General features: G+C 40.3%; 1 protein-coding gene across 3 annotated transcripts in view; it reads left to right on the top strand.

The window, feature by feature from the left end:
* ZMPSTE24 (zinc metallopeptidase STE24) overlaps positions 1–17,839 on the top strand; it is a 52,485-nt gene extending 34,646 nt beyond the window's left edge. For all 3 annotated transcript variants that reach the window (XM_055586282.1, XM_055586280.1, XM_055586281.1), the window contains 3 exons: positions 11,429–11,533; positions 13,138–13,281; positions 16,125–17,839. In XM_055586282.1, the coding sequence (XP_055442257.1) occupies positions 11,429–11,533; positions 13,138–13,281; positions 16,125–16,349 (474 nt within the window). In that variant the 3' untranslated portion in view covers positions 16,350–17,839. The remainder of the gene's footprint in view (positions 1–11,428; positions 11,534–13,137; positions 13,282–16,124) is intronic.
* The last annotated feature ends 5,319 nt before the right edge of the window (positions 17,840–23,158 follow it).

The raw sequence follows: 23,158 nt of genomic DNA, 5'->3' as shown, positions 1-23,158 counted from the left end.
TCTAACTGGTCTATTGTATCGTTTAAAGTTTGTGTTTCCTTGTTAATTTTCTGTTTAGTTGATCTATCCATAGGTGTGAGTGGGGTATTAAAGTCTCCCACTATTATTGTGTTATTGTTAATTTCTTCTTTCATACTTGTTAGCATTTGTCTTACATACTGCGGTGCTCCCGTGTTGGGTGCATATATATTTATAATTGTTATATTTTCTTCTTGGATTGATCCTTTGATCATTATGTAGTGACCATCTTTGTCTCTTTTCACAGTCTTTGTTTTAAAGTCTATTTTATCTGATATGAGTATTGCTACTCCTGCTTTCTTTTGGTCCCTATTCGCATGGAAAATCTTTTTCCAGCCCTTCACTTTCAGTCTGTATGTGTCCCCTGTTTTGAGGTGGGTCTCTTGTAGACAACATATGCAGGGGTCTTGTTTTTGTATCCATTCAGCCAGTCTTTGTCTTTTGGTTGGGGCATTCAACCCATTTACGTTTAAGGTAATTACTGATAAGTATGACCCCGTTGCCATTTACTTTATTGTTTTGGGTTCGAATTTATACACAATTTTTGTGTTTCCTGTCTAGAGAATATCCTTTAGTATTTGTTGGAGAGCTGGTTTGGTGGTGCAGAATTCTCTCAGCTTTTGCTTGTCTGAAAAGCTTTTGATTTCTCCTTCATACTTGAATGAGATCCTTGCTGGGTACAATAATCTGGGCTGTAGATTATTTTCTTTCATCATTTTAAGTATGTCTTGCCATTCCCTCCTGGCTTGAAGAGTTTCTATTGAAAGATCAGCTGTTATCCTTATGGGAATTCCCTTGTGTGTTATTTGTTGTTTTTCCCTTGCTGCTTTTAATATTTGTTCTTTGTGTTTGATCTTTGTTAATTTGATTACTATGTGTCTTGGGGTGTTTCGCCTTGGGTTTATCCTGTTTGGGACTCTCTGGGTTTCTTGGACTTGGGTGATTATTTCCTTCCCCATTTTAGGGAAGTTTTCAACTATTATCTCCTCAAGTATTTTCTCATGGTCTTTCTTTTTGTCTTCTTCTTCTGGGACCCCTATGATTCGAATGTTGTAGCGTTTAATATTGTCCTGGAGGTCTCTGAGATTGTCCTCATTTCTTTTAATTCGTTTTTCTTTTATCCTCTCTGATTCATTTATTTCTACCATTCTATCTTCTAATTCACTAATCCTATCTTCTGCCTCTGTTATTCTACTATTTGTTGCCTCCAGAGTGTTTTTAATTTCACTTATTGCATTATTCATTATATATTGACTCTTTTTTATTTCTTCTAAGTCCTTGTTAAACCTTTCTTGCATCTTCTCAATCCTTGCCTCCAGGCTATTTATCTGTGATTCCATTTTAATTTCAAGATTTTGGATCAATTTCACTATCATTATTCGGAATTCTTTATCAGGTAGATTCCCTATCTCTTCCTCTTTGGTTTGGTTTGGTGGGCATTTATCCTGTTCCTTTATCTGCTGGCTATTCCTCTGTCTCTTCATCTTGTTTAAATTGCTGAGTTTGGGGTGTCCTTTCTGTATTCTGGCAGTTTGTGGAGTTCTCTTTATTGTGGCGTTTCCTCGCTGTGTGTGGGTTTGTACAGGTGGCTTGTCAAGGTTTCCTGGTTAGGGAAGCTTGTGTCGATGTTCTGGTGGATGGAGCTGTATTTCTTCTCTCTGGAGTGTAATGAAATGTCCAGTAATGAGTTATGAGATGTCTATGGTTTTGGGGTGACTTTGGGCAGCCTGTATCTTGAAGCTCAGGGCTGTGTTCCTTTGTTGCTGGAGAATTTGCTTGTTATGTCTTTCCCTGGAACTTGTTGGCCCTTGTGTGGTGCTTGGTTTCAGTGTCGGTATGGAGGCGTTTGATGAGCTCCTGTCAATTAATGTTCCTTGGAGTCAGGAGTTCCCTGGAGTCAGGGATTGGACTTAAGCCTCCTACTTCCAGTTATCGGTCTTAATTTTACAGTAGTTTCAAAACTTCTCCTTCTATCCAGCACCACTGATAAAACATCTACGTTAAAGATGAAAAGTTTCTCTACTGTGAGGGTCACTCAGAGAGGTTCACAGCGTTACATGGAGAAGAGAAGAGGGAGGAGGGAGTTAGAGGTGACCCAAATGAGATGAGGTGGAATCAATAGTGGAGAGAGTGGGCTAGCCAGTAGTCACTTCCTTATGTGCACTCCACAACTGGACCACTCAGAGATGTTCACGGAGTTATACAGGGAAGAGAAGAAGGAGGCAGGAGACAGAGGTGGCCAGAAGGATAAAAGGGGGAAATGAAAAGGCGGGAGACAGATCCAGCCAGTAATCAGTTCCTTAAGTGTTCTCCACCGTCTGGAACACACAGAAATTCACAGAGTTGGGTAGAGTAGAGAGGGGTTAGGGAGGAGATACAGGTGACCTGGTGGAGAAAATGGAGAGTCCAAAGGGAGAGAGAGCAGTCAAGCCAGTAATCTCGTACACTAGTGAAAAATGGGTCCTGAAGATTGGGTTCTTAAAGGTTCAAAATTGGTAACAAATACATAAAAACAAAAATTAGAAATTAGAGTAGAGTTTGGAATTTCAAAAATGCGATGTTAATGAAAAGGAGAAGGAAAAGAAAGAGAGAAAAAATGAACAAAGAAAAACAAACAAGGTCGTGAAAGTAATAAAGAAACTACAGGTACAAAATTGATAACTAATACCAAACAGCAAAAATTAAAAATACAGAGTAGAGTTTGGAATTTCAAAAATACAACGTTAAAAAAAAAAAAAAAAAAAAAAAGAAGAAGAAGAAAAATAAAGAGAGAAAACAAACAAACCAACAAAAACAATGTCGCAAAAATTATAAAGAAAATACAGGTACAAAATTGATATCAAATACCAAAAAGCATAAATTAAAAATCTTGAGTAGAGTTTGGAATTGCAGATATACGATGTTATATAAAAGAAGAAGAGAAAGAAACAGAGGAAAAAAAAAAAAAGTCACAGCAATTATGAAAAAAACTATAGGTACAAAATTGATAACATATATCAAAAGGCTAAAATTAAAAATCTAGAGTAGAGTTTGGAATTTCAAAAATGCAATGTTAAAGAAAAGAAGAAAAAGAAAAAAGAAAAAAAAAAAAAAAAAAAAAACCACGGTCAAAAAATTATAAAATATATATATGAAGTTTGCTGAAGAAGAAAAAAAAAAAAAAAAAAATAGGGTCTTTTTTTTTTTTTTTTGCAAAGTAATAGTTATAAAAGTGAAAATTAAAGGACAATAGAGGACTTAAAAAAATTTTTTTTTAATTAAAAAAAAAAAAAAAGAAAGAAAGAAAGATTGATCGTAAAAATAGTAAAAATATATCTAGGTCTTTCTCTGGTTTTGTTGTGAGTATTGTGGGTTCAGTTCATTTTTGGCAGTTCCTTAGTCCGACTTATATTTCTCAAGATCTATAGGCCCCTTCCTATGTAATCCGTAGTAACCACAGGGTTTTAATCTATGGCCTGTAGCTTCCAAGGCGTTTCCCTCTGTTAGAGCTTCTTCTGTTTGCTGGTCTCTTCAGTGTCTGGTTTCCGCCCTGACACAAAGGGGACGGTGGAGGACCCTTTTTTTTTTTTTTTTTTTTTTTTTAATTTAGGCTCACTTGTTCAGCCGCGCTGTGGGGAGGGAGGGAGGGATGCTGCAAACAGATAACACTGGCGTGCGCTCGAAGTGCCTCGGCCACACTGGGTCTGCCCCCACTCACGGCGCGTGTAGCCTCCCTGCCCACACTGCTTGGGCTCTAGGTTGTTCCGCCGGGAACAATCAGAGGCCGGCCCTGGACTGAGCTCCCAGGTCCAAGCCGCTCAGGTTCAGGCACTCGGGTAGTCCTCAGAGGCGCAGACTCGGTTGGGCCTGCGTTTTGTGTTCTTCCCAGGTCGAGCAGCTCAGGCGATGAGGTGCTTGGCGGGCGCCAATGCTGCGACTTATCGCCTCCCCGCCACTCGGTTATCTGGGTGTAAAACCGGCGCACCTTCTCAGGCAGATGTTGACCGTCCAGACCCCCAAGAAGTTTTAGTTAGCAAAGAAGCCTGCTTACAGTTTTATAGATAGTGTCTCTCTGGGGCTGCGATTGCCCCCTTCCGGCTCTGGTTGCCTGTCACCGGAGGGGGAGGTCTGCAGCCGGCTATCTCTGTTCAGTCCTTTGTTCTGTGCGCGGGCCTGGCGGTGTCTTAGGTTAGGGCTGGCTTTTCGCGTGGTAGATATCCCACAGTCTGGTTTGCTAGCCCAAATTATTTCGCTCAGATAGCGCTCAGGACATTCGGCCCGATTCTTACTCTAAGGGACACAGCCCGTGCCGCACTTCCCTGCCCAGCCCCCGCTTGCTAATGCCGTGTGCAGGCGTCTGCGCTGCTTCTCCGCTGGGGGAGTTCCCGTAGGGCTCACAATCCGCGATTTTTAATTGTTTATTTTTTTTTTTTCCCCTCCCTTTTATGTTGCCCTCTGTGCTTCCAAAGCTCGGCACAGATTCGGCAGTGAGAGGGTTTCCTGGTGTTTGGAAACTTCTCTCTTTTTAAGACTCCCTTCCCGGGACGGAACTCCGTCCCTCCCTCTTTTGTCTCTTTTTTTGTCTTTTATATTTTTTCCTACCTCCTTTCGAAGAGTTGGGCTGCTTTTCTGGGTGCCTGATGTCCTCTGCCGGCATTCGGAAGTTGTTTTGTGGAATTTACTCGATGTTTAAATGCTCTTTTGATGAATTTGTGGGGGAGAAAGTGTTCTCCCCGTCCTACTCCTCCGCCATCTTGGCTCCTCCTATTTATTTATTTATTTTTAAATGTATTTATTTTAATTGGAGGCTTAATTTACAATATTGTATTGGTTTTGCCATACATTGACATGAATCTGCCACGGGTTTTATCTTTGAGTATTGCTTCTTTCCCATTCTCCCCAGTTTATCTTTCTGGAATTCCAGTTAGATGAATGTTATACCATCTCATTCTGTCTCCCACAGATGCTGACACTTTTAAATTTGTCTCTTGGAGCTCCACATTCCAGTTCATAGATTCTTTCTTTAGCTATATTTAGTCTGTTCTTTGACCAGTCCATTGTGTTTTAAAGTTCTGTTTGGTTCTTTTTGAAATCAGTCATTTCTGGTAGCCTCTTTTTCCTTTCTCATGTTTTCAGTTCCCTTGTTTGTATGTTTGCTGTGCTAAGTCGCTTCAGTCGTGTCCAACTCTGCGACCCCAGGGACTGTAGCCTGCCAGGCTTCTCTATCCATGGAGTTCTCCAGGCAAGAATACTGGAGTGGGTAGTCATTCCCTTCTCCAGGGAATCTTCCCGACCCATGGATTGAACCCGCATCTCTTACATCTCCTGCATTAGCAGGCAGGTTCTTTACCACTAGCGCCACCTGGGAAGCCCACCCTTCTTTGTTTATTTCATATTCTGTATCTCATGGTTCCATTATCTGAAGTCTTAAGGAACTACTGCAACCCTGTATTGTTTCTGCTAACTCTTACTTACTGTGGCTTGTTTTCTGAAGTATTTGATAATTTTTACTGTAAATTCATAATAGTTCAGTAATCTTAATCTTCAGGAATCTTGAAGGGTCTGGGTTTAGGGTACATTCCTTAATAGAGCATTTGCATTTGCTTCTATCAGTTGCCCCTAGTGCTACCAAGCCAGCTTGGCATTTTCTGGTCCATGCAGATAATGTTTTTGACTTTTTTTTCTTTCTTTTTTTTTTTTTTTTTTTTTGCCACGCATGCCATTGGGCATGCAGAATCTTAGTTCCCCAACCAGGAATCGAATCCACACCCCCTGCATTGGAAGTGTGGAGTCTTAACCACTGGACTACCAGGGAAGTCCCATGATTTTAATTTCAATAAGAGACTTGTTTTTCTCCACTTTAGGTGAGCTTGACACAATTGGGTTATTTTGCCAGCATTTTTTCCCTCTAGCTCACTCTTTGACTCAGAGTATAGCCGTTCATAGTTTTATACAAGGAATGTTAATTTCAACTCCTCAGCTTTGGCTTTTCCTTACTTTAAAATAAACTAAACTGTATGTTTAAAAGGATATTTGTTTTACCTTTTTAAGCATTTTTTAGATGTTTTTCAGAGTGTGTGTGTATTGGTGAGTGAATGTAGGTATGCACATGTGAGTGTGTGTATAAGAAATTGTTCATTGTGTCTTGGCACTATTTAAATTGAACCTGGAAAGTTTATAAACAATGAGAGTTTTATTTGGCTTTGTAAAGATTATATTGTGTCATTCATATGACCACCTACCATTTATGTTTATTTTAAAAGCAGTACTATAACAATATACAAATGATTACATATTTGTTAACTAAAAATTATTTATTTGATAAATGTTGAATAATTTATTTTTCTATCTATACTTGTGTGAAAGTTGAAAGCACAGGTCTCTGGCATCAGACTACTTGGCTTCAAATCCCAGGTTTTCTGTTTATTGGCTGTGTGGCCATAGGAAAATTAGGTAACCTCTCTATACCTAGATTTTCTCACCTGTAAAGTGGTAATAAGTATTCTTAATTCATATCATGATTATGATGTATAAATAATACAGTATATAGCACAGAGGGCCTGATACATAGTCAGTGTTTGGTACATGTTAGCAACATTTGTTGTTATTTTTTTTTTTAATCTTTCCTGGCCTATTCTTCATGTGTGTTGAAAGAAAAAAAAAAATGCATGTGTGTATGTATATTTTTGTGTGTATATATATATGTATTTACATATATGTATTTTTAATGTTGGTTTGAGGAGCTATGATAAAATTAGGGAAGTAGAAGTCCAATAATTAAATTTAACTTTATTAAAGTAATACAAACATACTGTTTAAAAGTTAAGAGTACAAAAAAGCATATAATGAAATACAGTAGTTTCATGTTCCTCCCTTCTCTGTGCCTCTCACCCCATCAGGCTCCTCTCTCTATGGATTTCAATTCTGTTAGCTTCTTCTGACATTTATGCACATCATTTATATTTACAATATATGTATACGGTTATCTACTGACACTATCTTGCCTGTTAGTCATGGTAGATGAGGATTTAGCTCTTGGCCTAACATGTGCTCTGCTCCTACCTTCCCCCAATTCTTCCAGTATAGTCCAGTTACAGTTCTTGTGTGTGTGTGTTTAATTTATTTAGTTTTAATTGAGGGATAATTGCTTTACAATATTGTGTTGGTTTCTGCCATACATCAACGTAAGTCAGCTGTAGGTTTACATATGTCCCCTTCTCTTGAACCTCCCTCCCACCTCCCGCCCCATCCTGTCCCTCTAGGTTGTCACGGAGCCCCAGTTTGAGTTCCCTGAGCCATACAGCAACGTTCCCACTGGCTGTCTTCTGTAGATGGTAGTGTGCTATTTCCATGCTACTCTCCATTCATCCCACTCTTTCCTTCCACCCCCCAACACGCACCCCACCCCCCACCCCATCCATAAGTCTGTTCTCTATGTCCATCTCTCAGCCAATATCAAAACACTATTGAAAACATTATTGTTAAACAATATTGTACCTTTTCACTGCTGAGAATATGTTACCTTTTTTTCCCTCTTGCTTAATAATTGCTTTAAAAAAAAAGTGCTTAGTGTTCCTTTTTCTTTTTGCTAATTCTCATAACTTCTGCCATCTCCCAATATAATTTCCTACAAGGTTAATTGCATCATTAACCTTATTAGTTTTAGTCCCCCTCATCCCTCCTACACCCTGGGAGAGAGCTCTGTTGTCTTTCTTTGGGGTATTTCTCTGAAGTCCTGCTCTCCAGCTCTCATAGTAGACTTCCCCTGTGGTTATTCTTTTATATTTGACTATGCCAGGTCTTAGTTGCGGCGTGTGGGGTGGCATGTGGGATCTAGTTCCCTTACCAGGGGTCAAACCCAGGCCGCCTGCTTTGGGAGCACTGAGTCTTAGCCGCAGGACCACCAGGCCATTCTTGTATTCCTTTTCCTTTTCTTTAGGTTGAAATCCATGTTGATCTACTGTGTTCTCTCAATAGTGTGCATCTTCTACAAGTTTCTTCAGCTTAAAAGGATGCTATGGTGACTGAAAGAGTGCGATCATGGCAGTCCTCAACAGATTGTCTTTTGAGTCACATTGTTCAAATCCGAATGGGTTTTCCTCTTTTATCTGGTGTACAGTTGTCATTCTGGGGTTGCCGGTTACCGTTAGAGATTCCCTTCACCTCTCTCCTGCACTGGGTCTCCTGGGTTCTGTATTCCACGACTTTTTGTTCTTAATTTACTCCTTCATTTTAGTAAAGAACATCCTCAAGCACCTTCCTGAGAAAGGTTGTGTAGTAAAGTTTTTGTGTTCTTGCATCAAAATGCCTTCATTTTTCTGTCACATTTTTTTCCTGTCACTTGACTGGGGTTTAGATTTCTAGATTGAAAATACTTTTTCTTGAGGATTGTGAAGGCACTGTTCCATCACCATCTTGATTCCAACATTGCTGGAGAGGTGTCTGAAACCATTCAAATTGCTGATCCTTAGTATGTTACCTTCTGAGAAGGCAATGGCAGCCCACTCCAGTACTCGTGCCTGGAAAATCCCATGGATGGAGGAGCCTGGTGGGCTACAGTCCATGGGGTCACTAAGAGTCAGACACGCGGAGCGACTTCACTTTCACTTTTCACTTTCATGCATTGGAGAAGGAAATGGCATCCCACTCCAGTGTTCTTGCCTGGAGAATCCCAGGGACGGGAGAGCCTGGTGGGCTGCCGTCTCTGGTGTCGCACAGAGTCGGACACGACTCAAGCGACACAGCAGCAGCAGCAGTATGTTACCTTATTTTATTCTTCTGGAAAATTGTTGAATCCTTTCTCTGTGTTCTGAAATTTCACATACCTTGGTGTGTGCCTTTTGTTTTTTAAAATTGAAGTATAGTTGATATACAATATTATACTAGTTTCCAGTGTACAACCTTGTGAGTCTGTTTTTACCCATTGTATTGGGTATGTATTTGGCCCTTTTAATTTGGAAATTGAAGTTCATTGGTTCTAGAAGACTTATTGGAATTGTTTTGTTGATGATTTTCTCCTCTCTATTTTTTCTATTCTTTCTTTTCAGAGTTCTATTATTTGAATGTTGGCTTCCTTATACTGAACTTTCTTACCTTTTCTTCCCTGCTTTTCCATTTGCTTATCTCTTTCTTCTATTTTTGGGAGATACATCATCTTCCAATCATTCTATTAAGCTTTAATTTCTAAGAATTATTTTTCTGTGTCCCTTTTTTTAAATTTATTTTTAAGGTTTTGTGTTTTTTTTGGCTGCTGTAAGTCATCGTTGCTGCATACAGGCTTTCTCTAGTTGCGACCAGCGAGGGCTGCTCTCGAGTTGTGGTGCACCGGCTTCTCACTGCAGTGGCTTCTCTTATTGCAGAGCACAAACAAGCTTTAAAGCACAGGCTCAGTAGTTGTGGTGCACAGGTTTAGTTGCCCTGAGATGTGTGGAATCTTCCCAGGACCAAACCTATGTCCTCTGCATTGGCAGTTGGATTCTTAACCACTGGACCACCAGGGAAGTCCTGAATTTCCCATTTTTTATAGTATCTTCAGTTTTTCCATGAAAGCAGTATCTCTCTAAATTTTCTCCTTAGAAAATTTGTTTCTTCCATATTGTATTTTTTTCTGTATCTGGTCTTCCATCTTGACCCTTACCTTGTATATCTTATAATATATACAATTGTTTGTCTACTCCTTAGTAAGAGAATAGACTTCCCTAGTGGCTCAGTTGGGAAAGAATCTGCCCGCAATGCAGGAGACCTGGGTTCAGTCCCTGGGTCGGGAAGATTCCCTGGAGAAGGAAGTGGCAACCCACTCCAATACTCTTGACTGGAAAATTCCATGGACAGGAGAGCCAGGCAGGCTGTGGTCCATGGATCGCAAAGAATCAGACACGACTGTGCAACTTTCACCTTCTTTGAGTTTAGTAAGAGAATGGGACTAAAAACCTGGTTGGATTCTCTGCACCTGTACATAAGGCTTATCAACTTTGAGCTTCACTGTGGTATGTCCTAGGGGTACTTGCAGTTGGGGAATTCCTGTTAGGATCTCCTGGTCTTTCCTGGTAGAGGGATCAGCGTTCCCAGGGAGTATTCTTCCAGGCTTTTGCCTGGAGGGCAGTGTTTTGAGAGCCACGTATGAGGAGAGGGCTAGCTTGGGAGAGGGAGTGCTCAGTAGTCAGTGTACTGTACATACCGTTAGGTAAGCAAATCCATGGTCTGTTGCTGGTGTTCCCAGGCCTTCAACTATGCTGAACTTCCAACTGAAGTGTCCTTTTCTTTGCCCTATCCAAAATGAGCTTTCAGGCTTTTGCCAGGATGAGGGACGAGCAATTGCCTTTTGCTTGAGTGTGGAGTTGGAAAGGAATCTGTACCATTTCTCAAACAGATCTCACCCAATTCTTATATTTGCCACAACCTCTTCCTGTTCCTCCCATTTCAGAAGTACCTGGGTCCTTTGAAGACACTGCAGTGTAAATCTGACTGGTTCTATATATTTTCTCCACTGCTGGCTTATGATTCAACTTTCTTGACCTGCCTAGTCCATTTTTATTTATCTGTCTGCTTTCCTGCTTCCAAAATCTTGTTACTATTGCCAGCTCTCCTGTTTTCCCTATCCTGTTTATGTCTTAAAACAAACAAACAAACAAACTCTTGATTGTAGTTTTACTGGGGTTTTTGGAGGGAATAAAATTAGACACAAATGTTCCTTCTGCCATTTTAACTTGGAGGTCTCAGTTTTTAAAACGGCAATACATGGTGTTTTTGAAGGTCACAAGTGACATGTACTTATTTGTAGATAATTTGGAAAATAGGAATGATCTGAGATAGTTAAACATCACTGTATTTCTACCATACAGAAAAAACTGTTAACATTTTGATATGCTTTCAGTTTGTTTTCTTTATTTGTGTATTTTTACATACACATTTGTCTTTTTTCATAATTGGAATCATACTATTTATTTTTAGTTTTGTTTCCTGCTTTCTTCACCTAATGAACCATGTTCCCATGTCAGAACATACTCTTTCAAAACGTTTCTAATGGATGCATAATATGTATGTTGTTTGGCACTATCATGAGCAGTTTCCCATGTTATAACATAATCTTTGAAAGCAAAATTTCTAGTGGGATTATAATATGGCTGTTACATGACTTTGTCATGATTTATTTAACTCTTGTCCTATTGATAAAGATTTATATTTTTTCCAACCTAAATTAGACTCATGCAGTCAGAATATGTGTGTCTGATTCATGATTCTATGTTTGAGCTTAACCCAGTATCTAATGTGGAGTGGCTGGAGGAATGTTTTGTTCAGTGAATGAACAGTTTTGCACGAAAGTCTGATTGTTTCCTTAAGTTAGACTCTAAAAAGGACTCTTACTTGGTTAAAAGGGATAAACTTTTTGAAGCTTCTTGATAGATTATTTTCAATTTGTTCTTTGATTCAGAATAAGAAACAAGGATGTAAAAACGAGGAGGTGCTCGCTGTGCTGGGCCATGAGCTGGGGCACTGGAAGCTGGGGCACACAGTCAAAAACATCGTTATTAGCCAGGTAAGCCTGGAGGGCTTCTCTCTCTGCCCCTTTTTTCTTGGCCACGCTGCCAGCTTCTCCAACCAGGGATCGAATCCGTGCCCCCTGCAGTAGAAGCACAGAATCTTAACCACCGGACCACAAGGGAAGTCCTGACAATTGTCTTTTTATGGCAGCAGAGTCAAACAATAAGCATAGCAGGCATGAGAGTTCACGTAGTAGAGAAGTGAAGACAGACTCTGTAGCCGGGCTTCACGTCACAGCTTGCTGAAGTACTGCCTTTGTGACCTCAGGCGAGCTCCTGAGCCTCGCTCTGCCTCCATTCCCTTGTTGAGTGATGATACCTCATAAGACTGAAAGAATTAAATGAGTTAATACATGTAAAGAGTTTGGAGTAGTACCTGAAATGTGGTAAGGACTACATAAATATTTATTGTTGTTAGCAGTTGCTCGGCTGTAGGAGCTGTGAAGATCAAAAGGAGTGAGCCTAGATAAGTTGGACATTAAAATGCTTTTTAAAAAACATTTTTTCTCTTTTAAAAAAGTCATTGTACAAACATTGAAAAGAAATTGCAAAAAGTAGTAAATATAAAGGAGAAAATACTTTCTGTAACAGTCCTCTTTTGGGTATTTATACCACTAAACCAACAGAGTGACCATAGTTTTCAGGCTCTGAGTGAAATAGCACACTTGTTTTTTTGACTGGTTCTGAGCATGTATGGTCTCAGATGCGTCTTTAATGGTCTTTGTAGCTTTCTAAAAGGTCAGCTGGTTCTAGGTGATGGATCTCATGGGAAGGCTTGTGTACCTGCTCCTATAGGCACTTTTCTGTTGCCTTAAATCTGTAGGTATAAAAATGAGTGCCTTAGCTGGAAGCTATGTTGTATGGATACATGGCAGTGAGTAAGACATTAAGTCCAAATGCACATTTATTTAAGTACTCAGTTTAATAAGGAAAATCACTGCTCCATTCATGAAGGAAGGGGTCCAATAGCCCACTGTGAGGGTAGTGGGCTGATCCTGGAGGTGCCTCATCAGGGCTGGAGTTGATTGCCTCTTCTAATAGATTGGGCACTTCAGCTGGAGCCAGTGGGGAATGTCTGCGTTGTTGATTAATGCATTGACTCCATCCCTGTCACCATGGCCACTCTGTTCATGAGCAATTGACCAAATCCTAGAGTGGCTGGGCAAAGAAGCTGGCTAACATCCACAGAGCAGGTATCTTCTCCACCTGAGCATTGACAGAGCCTCCTCTGCTGTGGAATTGTTTTGGTGAAGATTCTCATTAGACCTAAGTATTATCATACTCTGGGCTAGTTTTGGAAGTTTTCCCACATACCTTTTTTCCACATCTCCTTGTTAGCCGTCCTCTAGTTTGCTCCAAGGCCCTAATCACCCAGCTAAACCGATATTTGCTCCCTAATAACGAATTAGTATATATATACCCTCAACTCAGGCCCTCTCTATTTCTAGAATAAAAGAGAAACTATAAAACCACCTAAGTAACTTTTCCTGTGGTCACGCTAACATCGTTCTTAAAAATCACAGCATGATGTCTTGTTCTACTGATCCCACAATGAAATTATCTTAGTAATAACTTAGAAATTCTGTATCCTTCTTTCTAGATGAATTCTTTCCTGTGTTTTTTCTTGTTTGCTGTATTAATTGGTCGAAAGGAGCTTTTTGTTGCATTTGGTTTTAATGACAGCCAGCCCACTCTGATTGGACTATTGATCATCTTCCAGTTTATTTTTTCACCTTATAATGAGGTAATGTATAATCTTTAAAATTATCACACATATGCTCTTGTCTATTGCAAATCTAGAACCTTGAGAGTAGTGAAAAAAGAAACAAACAAAACTATAGTTTTACCAAGAAAGTTTAGTCCCTTTATTTATTGGCCAGTATAAGAATATAGCAGAAAAACCCAGTCCCAAATAAAAGGTGCTTCTATATTGTTAGGGGGAAAAAAGTGGAGAATTAGACTTTAGTGGTGAAAACCTCGATGTAGCATGTACCTCAGAGGCTTGGTAGATGGAAATTAACTATTGGAACACTATGTCCTAGACCACATTTTGTCAAGTACTGGCAAAAATCTGTATGTGAGGGGACAAAACAACTGATAATTGAGTGTGTGTATGTCTGGATGAGAGAGATTGTATGACAGTGTTCCTCTGGTTGCATTTCCTGACCACCGGCTTCATAATAGACTTAGCATCTGACTCCAGACCCTCTGAAGAAAAGTTGGATGTTTTATGGTAAGCAAAGTTTGAGAACCACTGCTCCATGACTGCTCAGTAGGGGAACACCATATATGTGATAAGACATGGATTAATGAGACTGCATATGAATAAATCCAGTGACGGCGGCATACTAATTGATCAAGCTTCCAGAGTAAGCCAAGAGACCAGGGATCTTGAGATATCTCTATTCAGAAGAATTCTTTCTTTGGGACAAGTTGTAGAGTTAAGGTTTTAACTTTCTCCTTAAAAGGTGGGGGTAGGGTGAGGGATAAGGCACCAGGAAAGAAAAACAGGGAGGAAGAGATCATGTTTGTATAGCATTGTCCACAGAATCTGCATTCATTTTCCAGAGAAGTAAGATTTATTATCATTAAACTCTAAATGTTTTAATTTTTTAACTTTTGTTGAAAATACTTATAAAGTGCTGTATGCTGATTGTTACTTCTTAAAGAGGTTATAGAACTGCTTGTAATGATACTGTGGAGAAGGAAATGGCAACCCATTCCAGTATTCTTGCTTGGAGAATCCCATGAATAGAGGAACCTGACAGGCTACAGTCCATGGGACATAACTTAGCGACTAAACTACCACCATAATGATATTGTCATTTCTGTCTTCAGTCACAATTCAGGAATGCCTTAAAGACACTGAGCTATGTGTATGAAATGTCCCAGAATCCTCTGCTCTTTATGCAGTCATGCTATTTATATAACTAATTTTCTTATAATCTCTTCGCTGACTGTCAAGCTGATAATCCTTGCTAATGTCAATGTACCTTTCTGATATGGTCATTATTTGTTTCTAATTTTCTTCTTCAACCAACTATAGACTGGGAAATCAGATAATCAAACTCATTAGGTAAAAGTTACTGGATTCTAACTGAGTGTATAAGTGTCCTCTGATAAGTAAGGCACCAGTAATGTTAATCTGCTTTGGGCATCTAATTTGGCCTCTCAGTTTTTGCTTTTATCTCCTTATATTTTGAGTAGTTGAGTTCACTTCAAAAAATAGCTAAGTAAATGTGGGATATTAGAGTGATTTGAAATATAATTAATTTAGAGATATTAGCAACTGTTTTAAAAACCTCAATGAGCCCAGGGTATTCATTTCAAAAAGACTTAAGTATTTAAACAGAAAAATATATGTTTATGTCCACATTTAAGAGGTCATAATAAGAAAGTGATATTTTCTTGGGAAATGGGAAACATCCCTTATCAAAAGGATTTGAAAACCTACAGTGGAGCAGGTGGGCGCGGGCTAGTGTCTGCTCAGGGTTTATTTGTGTCACAGTGAGGTTCAAGGGACAGCTGTCCTGGACCCTTGAAATCAGGAGACACATAGACAGACAGATTAGTTAATGATTATAACCCAAAAAGTACATTCAAGATCTGGAAGGAAATTGCAGGTAGGAACCAGGTATTAGCTTTGAACGTGTCTAAGAAGATATCAGGAGCTCCCAGACTTTATGTTGAAGCTCTGGATCTGCTGATGGCAATATGAGGTACAGTTGAGAGACTTTAAACTTTCTTTTTGCTTTATTGCCTGATGTATCTTAAGGTAAGAAATAGACATCACGTCATCCAACTTATAATATTAATATTTCAGTATGCAAATAAATAATTTTTCCCTCAGAAATTTCTGTTTTCAAATGAAACTTGTCCCCTTCCTAATAGTCATCCTCAGAGACTGAATATTTATTCTAATGAAGCTACCATAGCTCAGAACACTCTAGAAAATACTATTTTGAGGCCATCATTAGAGGCTATAGTGTGTGTGTATACATGTATATATATATCTATACATGTATACTTGGAATATTCTCAGTGAAGACTGTTGTTAACATCTAAAGGTGGATAAGTGAGCAAGAATATTTTTTTTAATGAAAAAAAGAGTCTGAGTATAAATCACCACATCTTACCTCTGAGAAAGATGGTGTCATGGGCTTTGGAGTCATCAAGAATGTCAGCACTATCACCTTCTGTTGTGTGACCACAAATAAGTTGTCTCTTCTGAGATACCCCTTCTTCATCTGTAAACAGGAGTAAGAGTAATCACCTTGGAGGATGCTGGAGAATGTAAAATGCCGACTCAGTGCTTGGCCCATGGCAGGTTCTCAGAAGTCAGTATCTCTTCATTAAGATTGACATGTCTTCGGATATATATCTGTTTCTGGTCTATCTGCTTAAAGAGGGAAAGGCTCAATTTCTAATAATTCCCCCACCCTAGGGTCTCCAAAATACAAGTGAGGTTTCTTTTGGCTTGCTGTTTCTCTTGTCCTGAGCTGAACTTCCTCTGCAGTATTGGCTCATGAAAGCTTTAGTGACAACAAAGAGGGGAAGTGGTTAAAATGCTTTTATTTCCTTTTTCAGGTTCTTTCTTTTTGCCTAACAGTCCTCAGCCGCAGATTTGAGTTTCAAGCCGATGCATTTGCCAAGAAACTTGGGAAGGCCAAAGACTTATATTCTGCTTTAATCAAACTAAACAAAGACAACTTGGGATTCCCTGTTTCTGACTGGTTGTTTTCCATGTGGCATTATTCTCATCCTCCACTACTAGAGAGACTTCAAGCTCTGAAAAGTTCAAAACAAGACTGAGTTGCCCAGGGTCTGCAACTGAAGACATTTCTGATTATTTTCTGTCCTGGCAGCATGTTCTGGCTCTTGATGTTTTTAACTTTTTTTTTTTTAAGGAAAAATGATTAAGTACAGAAAAGCCAAGCTTTAAATACATTTAATATCTCATTTCAAAAATGATTTTAATAATCCATTTCTTAAAGAAAACACTGGATGAAATTTTGAGGCTTAATGTTTTTAAAGGCATAGTTTTATCTTCAAAATCTAGTTTACCATCAACTTGTAAAATTATTTGAAAAAATACAGAACTTGTTTTATTTACATGTTTATATGGAACCTGCATATAAGGTATTTGGGGGCATATGTTTAAAAGGGAACACCACCTCTGAATTCTCTCTGTAAGGCAGAAACAGTGGTCCCGAATCACTGTGCTCATACCTAAGTTGAAACTTATTTCTACTTTTATGCTGTTATGATTTAAGCTGGCCAATCAGTGTTTTAAATAAGGAAGAAAGATAATAATTCGTAAGGCTGATGTTATACAACTGAAAGTAGTTAGAAATATGCTGTCTACTATTCTACCAAATTTCTGTTCCCTCTCTCGTTATACACTGATCAGGAATTTCTAATAATATTTTAAAATTAGAAATTATGTACAGAGTATTTTAAATCATTGGGTTTTCTTTTTGTTTTTTAGAAAATTTCAGTCTTTATCTTTCTTTCCACCTGGTGGGTATGATCCCATTAGGGATAATATAGTATTATCCCAAACATTCAGCTTTTTTCATTCATACTCTTAAGTATTCAATAAATAGTGCATCCTTTTACTTAGCAGAAATTGCCATATCGAACAGGTTTTGCTGTTAAAAATGGGAGAATTGTGGAAAGAAGAAATGACATTTTAAGAGACATAAGGGTGAAATACTGATGATTCTCTTATGATGTTACAGGAAAAAATGTAATTTTCTATCTCTTTGGACAGAAAAGTTTCTGTTTTTATTTTTCTAATTTTTATCAGTAAGTCATGAGTACTATTTTATTTAATCAGGCCTAATTCCATTTTAGAAAATTATAGTTCTTGATATGCAGGCAATTTTTATTTTCAAAACAAACATCATGAAAGATTTCCAATTTCTGAAGCTGCATGTTTGACTCAAATCTCTGTTCACTTTCTGAATGAGACCCAACTTTGTGCCCAGAGTCCCACCCACTGGTGATGTATATACTTTCTGGGCATTTATTCCAAAGTGGGATCAACTGTGTGCGCTTGGCCTCTGGCCAGAAAGTCTTTTGCTTAGCTGATATTTGGATGATGTCTCTACATGGAAACAATAAAAATAAGCCTCTAGTTTAGTATCGCATTATTTATTTTCCTAAGGAACAGTCCTATGATTTTATCCAGCATCTTTTACCTATGAATTCATGCTGTGATAACTGCCTTTCCTTCCTTTCTTGCCTTTAAATACAAATTTCAGTTCTACACCAGTGAAACATTAAAAATTGCCAATGCAGATTGATGTACTCTGTCTTTGATTTGACAAAATCTGTCTGTCATTTGTTACCTAGGATATGCTTATTACCCTAGAGGAGCTGAGTGCTAATAGTGAAGAGTAGAAGGAACAGCCGTAGTGCTGCATGGTGGCAGGACCATTGCTGTACCTCACTCAGAGCCCTCTTTACTGCCTTCCTCCTGCCCCACTCCAGAGCGTTACCAGTTCTGCTGACGTCTCCTCGGAAGCGTCATTCAGGACCATCCTTCTCCATTCCCGTAACTTCTCATTGTCTTGGTATGTTTGGTCTACTCCAGCTGCCTCTTTGGTCTTCCTTTCATGTGGCAGCAATAACTAGCTTTTTAATACGCGATTGTTTTGACCTGGTCCCCTACAGTTTATGGTGGAGAAGGCAATAGCATCCCAGTCCAGTACTCTTGCCTGGAAAATTCCATGGATGGAGGAGCCTGGTAGGCTGCAGTGCATGGGGTCGCACAGAGTCGGACACGACTGAGCAACTTCACTTTCACGTTTCACTTTCATGCATTGGAGAAGGAAATGGCAACCCACTCCAGTGTTCTTGCCTAGAGAACCCCAGGGATGGCGGAGCCTGGTGGGCTGCCGTCTTTGGGGTCGCACAAAGTCGGACACGACTGAAGTGACTTAGCAGCAGCAGCAGCTACAGTTTATGGGAGGCCTAGGGATGGCCAGAGGCTACTACTGGTAGGTTCCTGAGGTATTGGCCAATCAAGGGAGGGAGAAAGGCCAGCCAAGGAGGGAAGGAGGTTGTACTCTGTACCCTAATAGTTGGTGGACAGAATGAAGTAGATCAGTGCCTCAGATAAAATGGCATGGCCTCAGCGGGGTTGATTTCCGAATCTAAGGCAGAGTCCTTGCTGTGTGTATATACTGCCTTTGTCTGACTTGGTCCTCTGCTAAAGTCTGAGAGCTACTAGTAAGTGATAACCTCTGTTTAGGAGAGGAGCTGGGGTCAAGTCAGTGATTTTAATACCAATGATGGTCCCAGCTTGCCCTTTAACCTGTATATCCTTATGGTCACCCCTAATCCTTTGTGTGGTAACTCCCCTCCCTGAGGTCTCCTTCTTCCACTCAGTCTTTGTCATCCATCTTTTGGTTTCTTTTGTGCATATGTACTTCATGTAGTTTTGATTGTTTTGAGAGTTCTACTATCATTTGCAGAAAAATTTTCCCATAGGAGAAAGCTTACCTTGAGGGCCTTAAGTTCTGTCTTAGATGCCATACAAAGAAAAAGTACAGAGAACCCCTTTCCAAAAACTCCTGATTCAGGATCATGATGATGTGAGCAAGTAACTTCTGTGCCAGGCTATGTACAGTCTGGTGGATGAGCAGGAACAATCCACAGTGGGATGGCATAGCCCTGTTCAGATAATATGGATAGGGAGACCTCTGCTCTTCTCTTATTATCCAGGATGGTTTCCAGGGAGGAGGATTTCCCAAACAATTTGAATGGATAGGAAGATACCTCCATGTGTCCTAAAACCCTGTGAAGCCAGGACTGTTCCCACCCAGCGAGGAGGATGAAGCCTGCACCTTCAGGAGAGAGCTCCCCTCTGGCTCTCTGCCTGATGAGTGACAAACAGGGAAGCTCCACTTAGGCTGAGGACCCAGGGCAGGGCTCCAGAATGTAACGCACCACTTACTAGGGAGCCCTTGGTAAGAAGCTGACTGAGCTTTTATGTCTCTCATCTGTTATTTAGTCAGCACATATGGTGCCCCACACGGTACCAAGCTCTGCTGTAGGTGCTGCAGGCTGCGTGAGCAAATAAACCATAGAAAGAGCGCCACCTCGTGGAGTTTACATTCTAGGGTGGAGAAACAGACAATCAAAATAGAAATTCGATAGTAATACATGTCTTAGAGAAAAAGGAAGGCCTGAGGTGTTTGTGGGGTAGGAGGGAAGTTGTGGAAGTTGTAATTTTAAACAGGATGGTAAAAAGGTATCACTGAAGGTAATGTTTGAACAAGGCTCTGGAGGAAGGGAGTGAGTGATCCCTACGGGTGTTTGGGGGAAGAGCATTCCAGGAAGAGTGAACATGAACAGCAAGTGTAAAAGCCTTGATGTGGGAGTGAGCCTGGTGTTTTAGAGACACCATGAGGCCAGAGAGGCTGGGATGGGGTGTTCTAAGGAGATACGGCAGGAGATAGTCTGAGGGGCAGACATGCAGCAGACTTAGAGGGCCTTGTAGGCCACTAGAGGGACTCAGGCTTTGGTAGACTGCAGAGGGGAAGCCATTGGAGGGCTCCAGGCCAGGGAGTGGCATGATCTAAGTGTTAACAGGATTGCTGGCTACTAGGGTGAGGAGCAAAGGTACAAGCTGGGGACTAGTTGGGAAGCTCTTGCAATACTTCCAGCAAAAAAGTAAAAATGGATACTAGGGTAGTAGGGAAGTGATGAGAAGTGGTTGGATTCTGGAATTTTGAAGGCTGAGCCAACAGGATTTGCTGATGGATCAGACCGAGATACAAGAAAGAGTGGAGTAGAGAATGTCTCCAGCATATTTAGCTTAAGTCACAGAGAGAATGGTGTTGCCAGTAACCGAGATGGCAAGCAGGGGGATTTGGAGGGGCAGAGCATCTTAACATTTTCCTCATGTTAAAATTGAGATATCTACAGACATCTATCTAACGGGGATGTTGAGTGAGCAGTCCGATAAATGAATTAAGGGGAGAGATTCAAGCCAGGGAGTTATAGGAGGAATTTAAAGCCACTAAACTGAATGAGACCACAAGAGGAGTGAGAGAAAAAGATGTGTCCCAGTCATGTGGTCCTCTGACTTTCACATGCTGGGGAGATGAGAGACCCAGCAAAGGAATCTGAGTAGGACACGGTGGTGAGCTAGAAGCCAAAGTTTGTTTTAACTTTTTTAAAACAACTTTTTATTCCCATAAAAAGGAGCAAAAGTAGCTTTAAGGAGACATGGGATTGAGAGAGACTCATTTTTTAACATGACAAATGGGGATAATACCTGGTTTTTGGAGCTATCTTAAGGGTTGAACGAGATCACGTTTGCAGGATGTTTAACACAACAGATAATAAGAGCTCGATAACTGATTAATAACAATGATAATGATATTAATAATTCATCATAATTGTTATGGTGTAAATAAGCACAAAAACAGAAGTGCCTAACGCAGCTGGCAGTTGGGGTGAGGAGAGGGTTACTAGCGGACATGATTAAGTTTTCAAAGAGAAAGAATCAGTTAGACAAGGGCAAGGGGGTACAAAACTATGAGAACATGGGGTACTTGGGGGACTATGAGATGTTAGAGTGAGAAGTGAGGCTGGAGAGGAAGAGGGCCACGTGTAAAGGCCTGTGTGCCATAATAAAGCAAATGGATATTATCCTGAATAATACAATCAGGCATTTAGCTGATATGTATTAAATCCCTGCTAAATGCCATACATTGTTGTAGGCTCTGAGGGTACAGCAGGGAACAGGACAAGATCCCCTGCTTCGTGGAGCTTATATTCTTGTTGAAGAGACAAAGAACAGCACTCAAAGAATAAATGAATAAATATTTGCTAAACAAATGAGTGAAAAGGTGGTCAACAGGTTGGAGATGAATTTGCAAGACAAGGTGAAGGCAGATAGAGTTACAAATGATGCAGGTTTCACAGTCCTGGGTACTAGGTGGATGGTAGAACTAGATACTAAGATAAGGGACCCTGAGGAGCAGGTTAGGGGCAGGGGGCAACCAGTTTTGGATGAATTGAGTTTGAGGTGCTTAGTAGAAAGGTATTCAAAGGGGCAGAGGACACATTTCTCCTCATCCTCTATAATTGGTTATAACCTCATGAACAGCATGAGAGTGGCAGCTCCAAAATCACTGCAGATGGTGACTGTAGCCATGAAATTAAAAGACGCTTACTCCTTGGAAGGAAAGTTATGACCAACCTAGACAACATATTAAAAAGCAGAGACATTACTTTGCCAACAAAAGTCCGTCTAGTCAAGGCTATGGTTTTTCCTATAGTCATGTATGGATGTGAGAGTTGGACTATAAAGAAAGCTGAGTGTCGAAGAATTGATGCTTTGGAACTGTGGTGCTGGAGAAGTCTCCTAGGATTGCAAGGAGATCCAACCAGTCCATCCTAAAGGAGATCAGTCCTGGGTGTTCATTGGAAGGACTGATGTTGAAGCTGAAACTCCAGTACTTTGGCCACCTGATGTGAAGAGCTGACTCATTTGAAAAGACCCTGATGCTGGGAAAGATTGAGGGCAGGAGGAGAAGGAGATGACAGAGGATGAGATGGTTGGATGGCATCACGGACTCAATGGACATGGGTTTAGGGAGACTCCGGGAATTGGTGATGGACAGGGAGGCCTGGCGTGCTGCGGTTCATGGGGTCGCAAAGAGTCAGACACAACTGAGCGACTTTATCTCTCACGTTACTGCCTGAGCTCCATCTCCTGTCAGATTCGCAGTGGTATTATATTCTCACAGGAGCATGAACCCTTCTGTGAACTGCACATGCGAAGGATCTAGATTGCTCGCTCCTTATGAGAATCATCTCAAAACCATCCCCTCTAATCCCCCCAGTCTGTGGAAAAATTGTCTTCCAAGAAACCAGTCCCTGGTGCCAGAAAGGTTGGGGACTGCTGCTCTGGACCATCTTAAGAAATGCCTCAGCCACACACAAGCTGAGACCAAATCCCTTCCTGGTTTGATGATTGGTGGGGTCCTCTCTGAGCACCCTGAACATAGTTATACATTCACTTAATCACTATTTTATTGAGTACCTGCTATGTGCCAGGCACTGTTTTGTTTTTGTCTTTGAAACTCTTTTATTTTTCTCTTTACACATGATTTTTTCCCTACGTATAGAGTATGTATGCATATATGTATCTTTGGTGAAACATTTAAATTCTACTCAGCACATTTTGATTATATAGTCTTATCAACTATATGGTCACTTATGTTTTACATAAGCTCCCTACCAGGCACTGTTCTATGTGGTGGGGAATGGAGTGGCCTATGAGACCAGAGTTTCTGCCCTTATGTGTTATTTGTTGTATATGTTGAATAGGGACAAGTGCTAAGGAAAAATAGTAAAACCCAAGATGAATATCAATATTGGGGTAGGGATGAGAAGGTCACTTTTGAGTAAAGACCTGACCTGAGATCACGGACTATATTTTGGCAAAGAGCTTTCCAGGTTCAGAGCATAAATAGCATGCATGTGGCACAGCATGTTTGAGGAGCAGCGCAGGGGCTCGAGCAGCTGGAAGGAAACAAATTAGGGTCCAAGCATGGACATGAGATCAGAGAGGCTTGTAGATCACAGTTAAGGATGCG

The sequence above is a fragment of the Bubalus kerabau genome, chromosome 6 (assembly GCF_029407905.1).
Source record: "Bubalus kerabau isolate K-KA32 ecotype Philippines breed swamp buffalo chromosome 6, PCC_UOA_SB_1v2, whole genome shotgun sequence".
Classification (NCBI taxonomy): domain Eukaryota; kingdom Metazoa; phylum Chordata; class Mammalia; order Artiodactyla; family Bovidae; genus Bubalus; species Bubalus kerabau.
The sequence above is the reverse complement of the archived record's forward strand: the minus strand, read 5'-3'. Positions and strand labels throughout refer to the sequence as shown.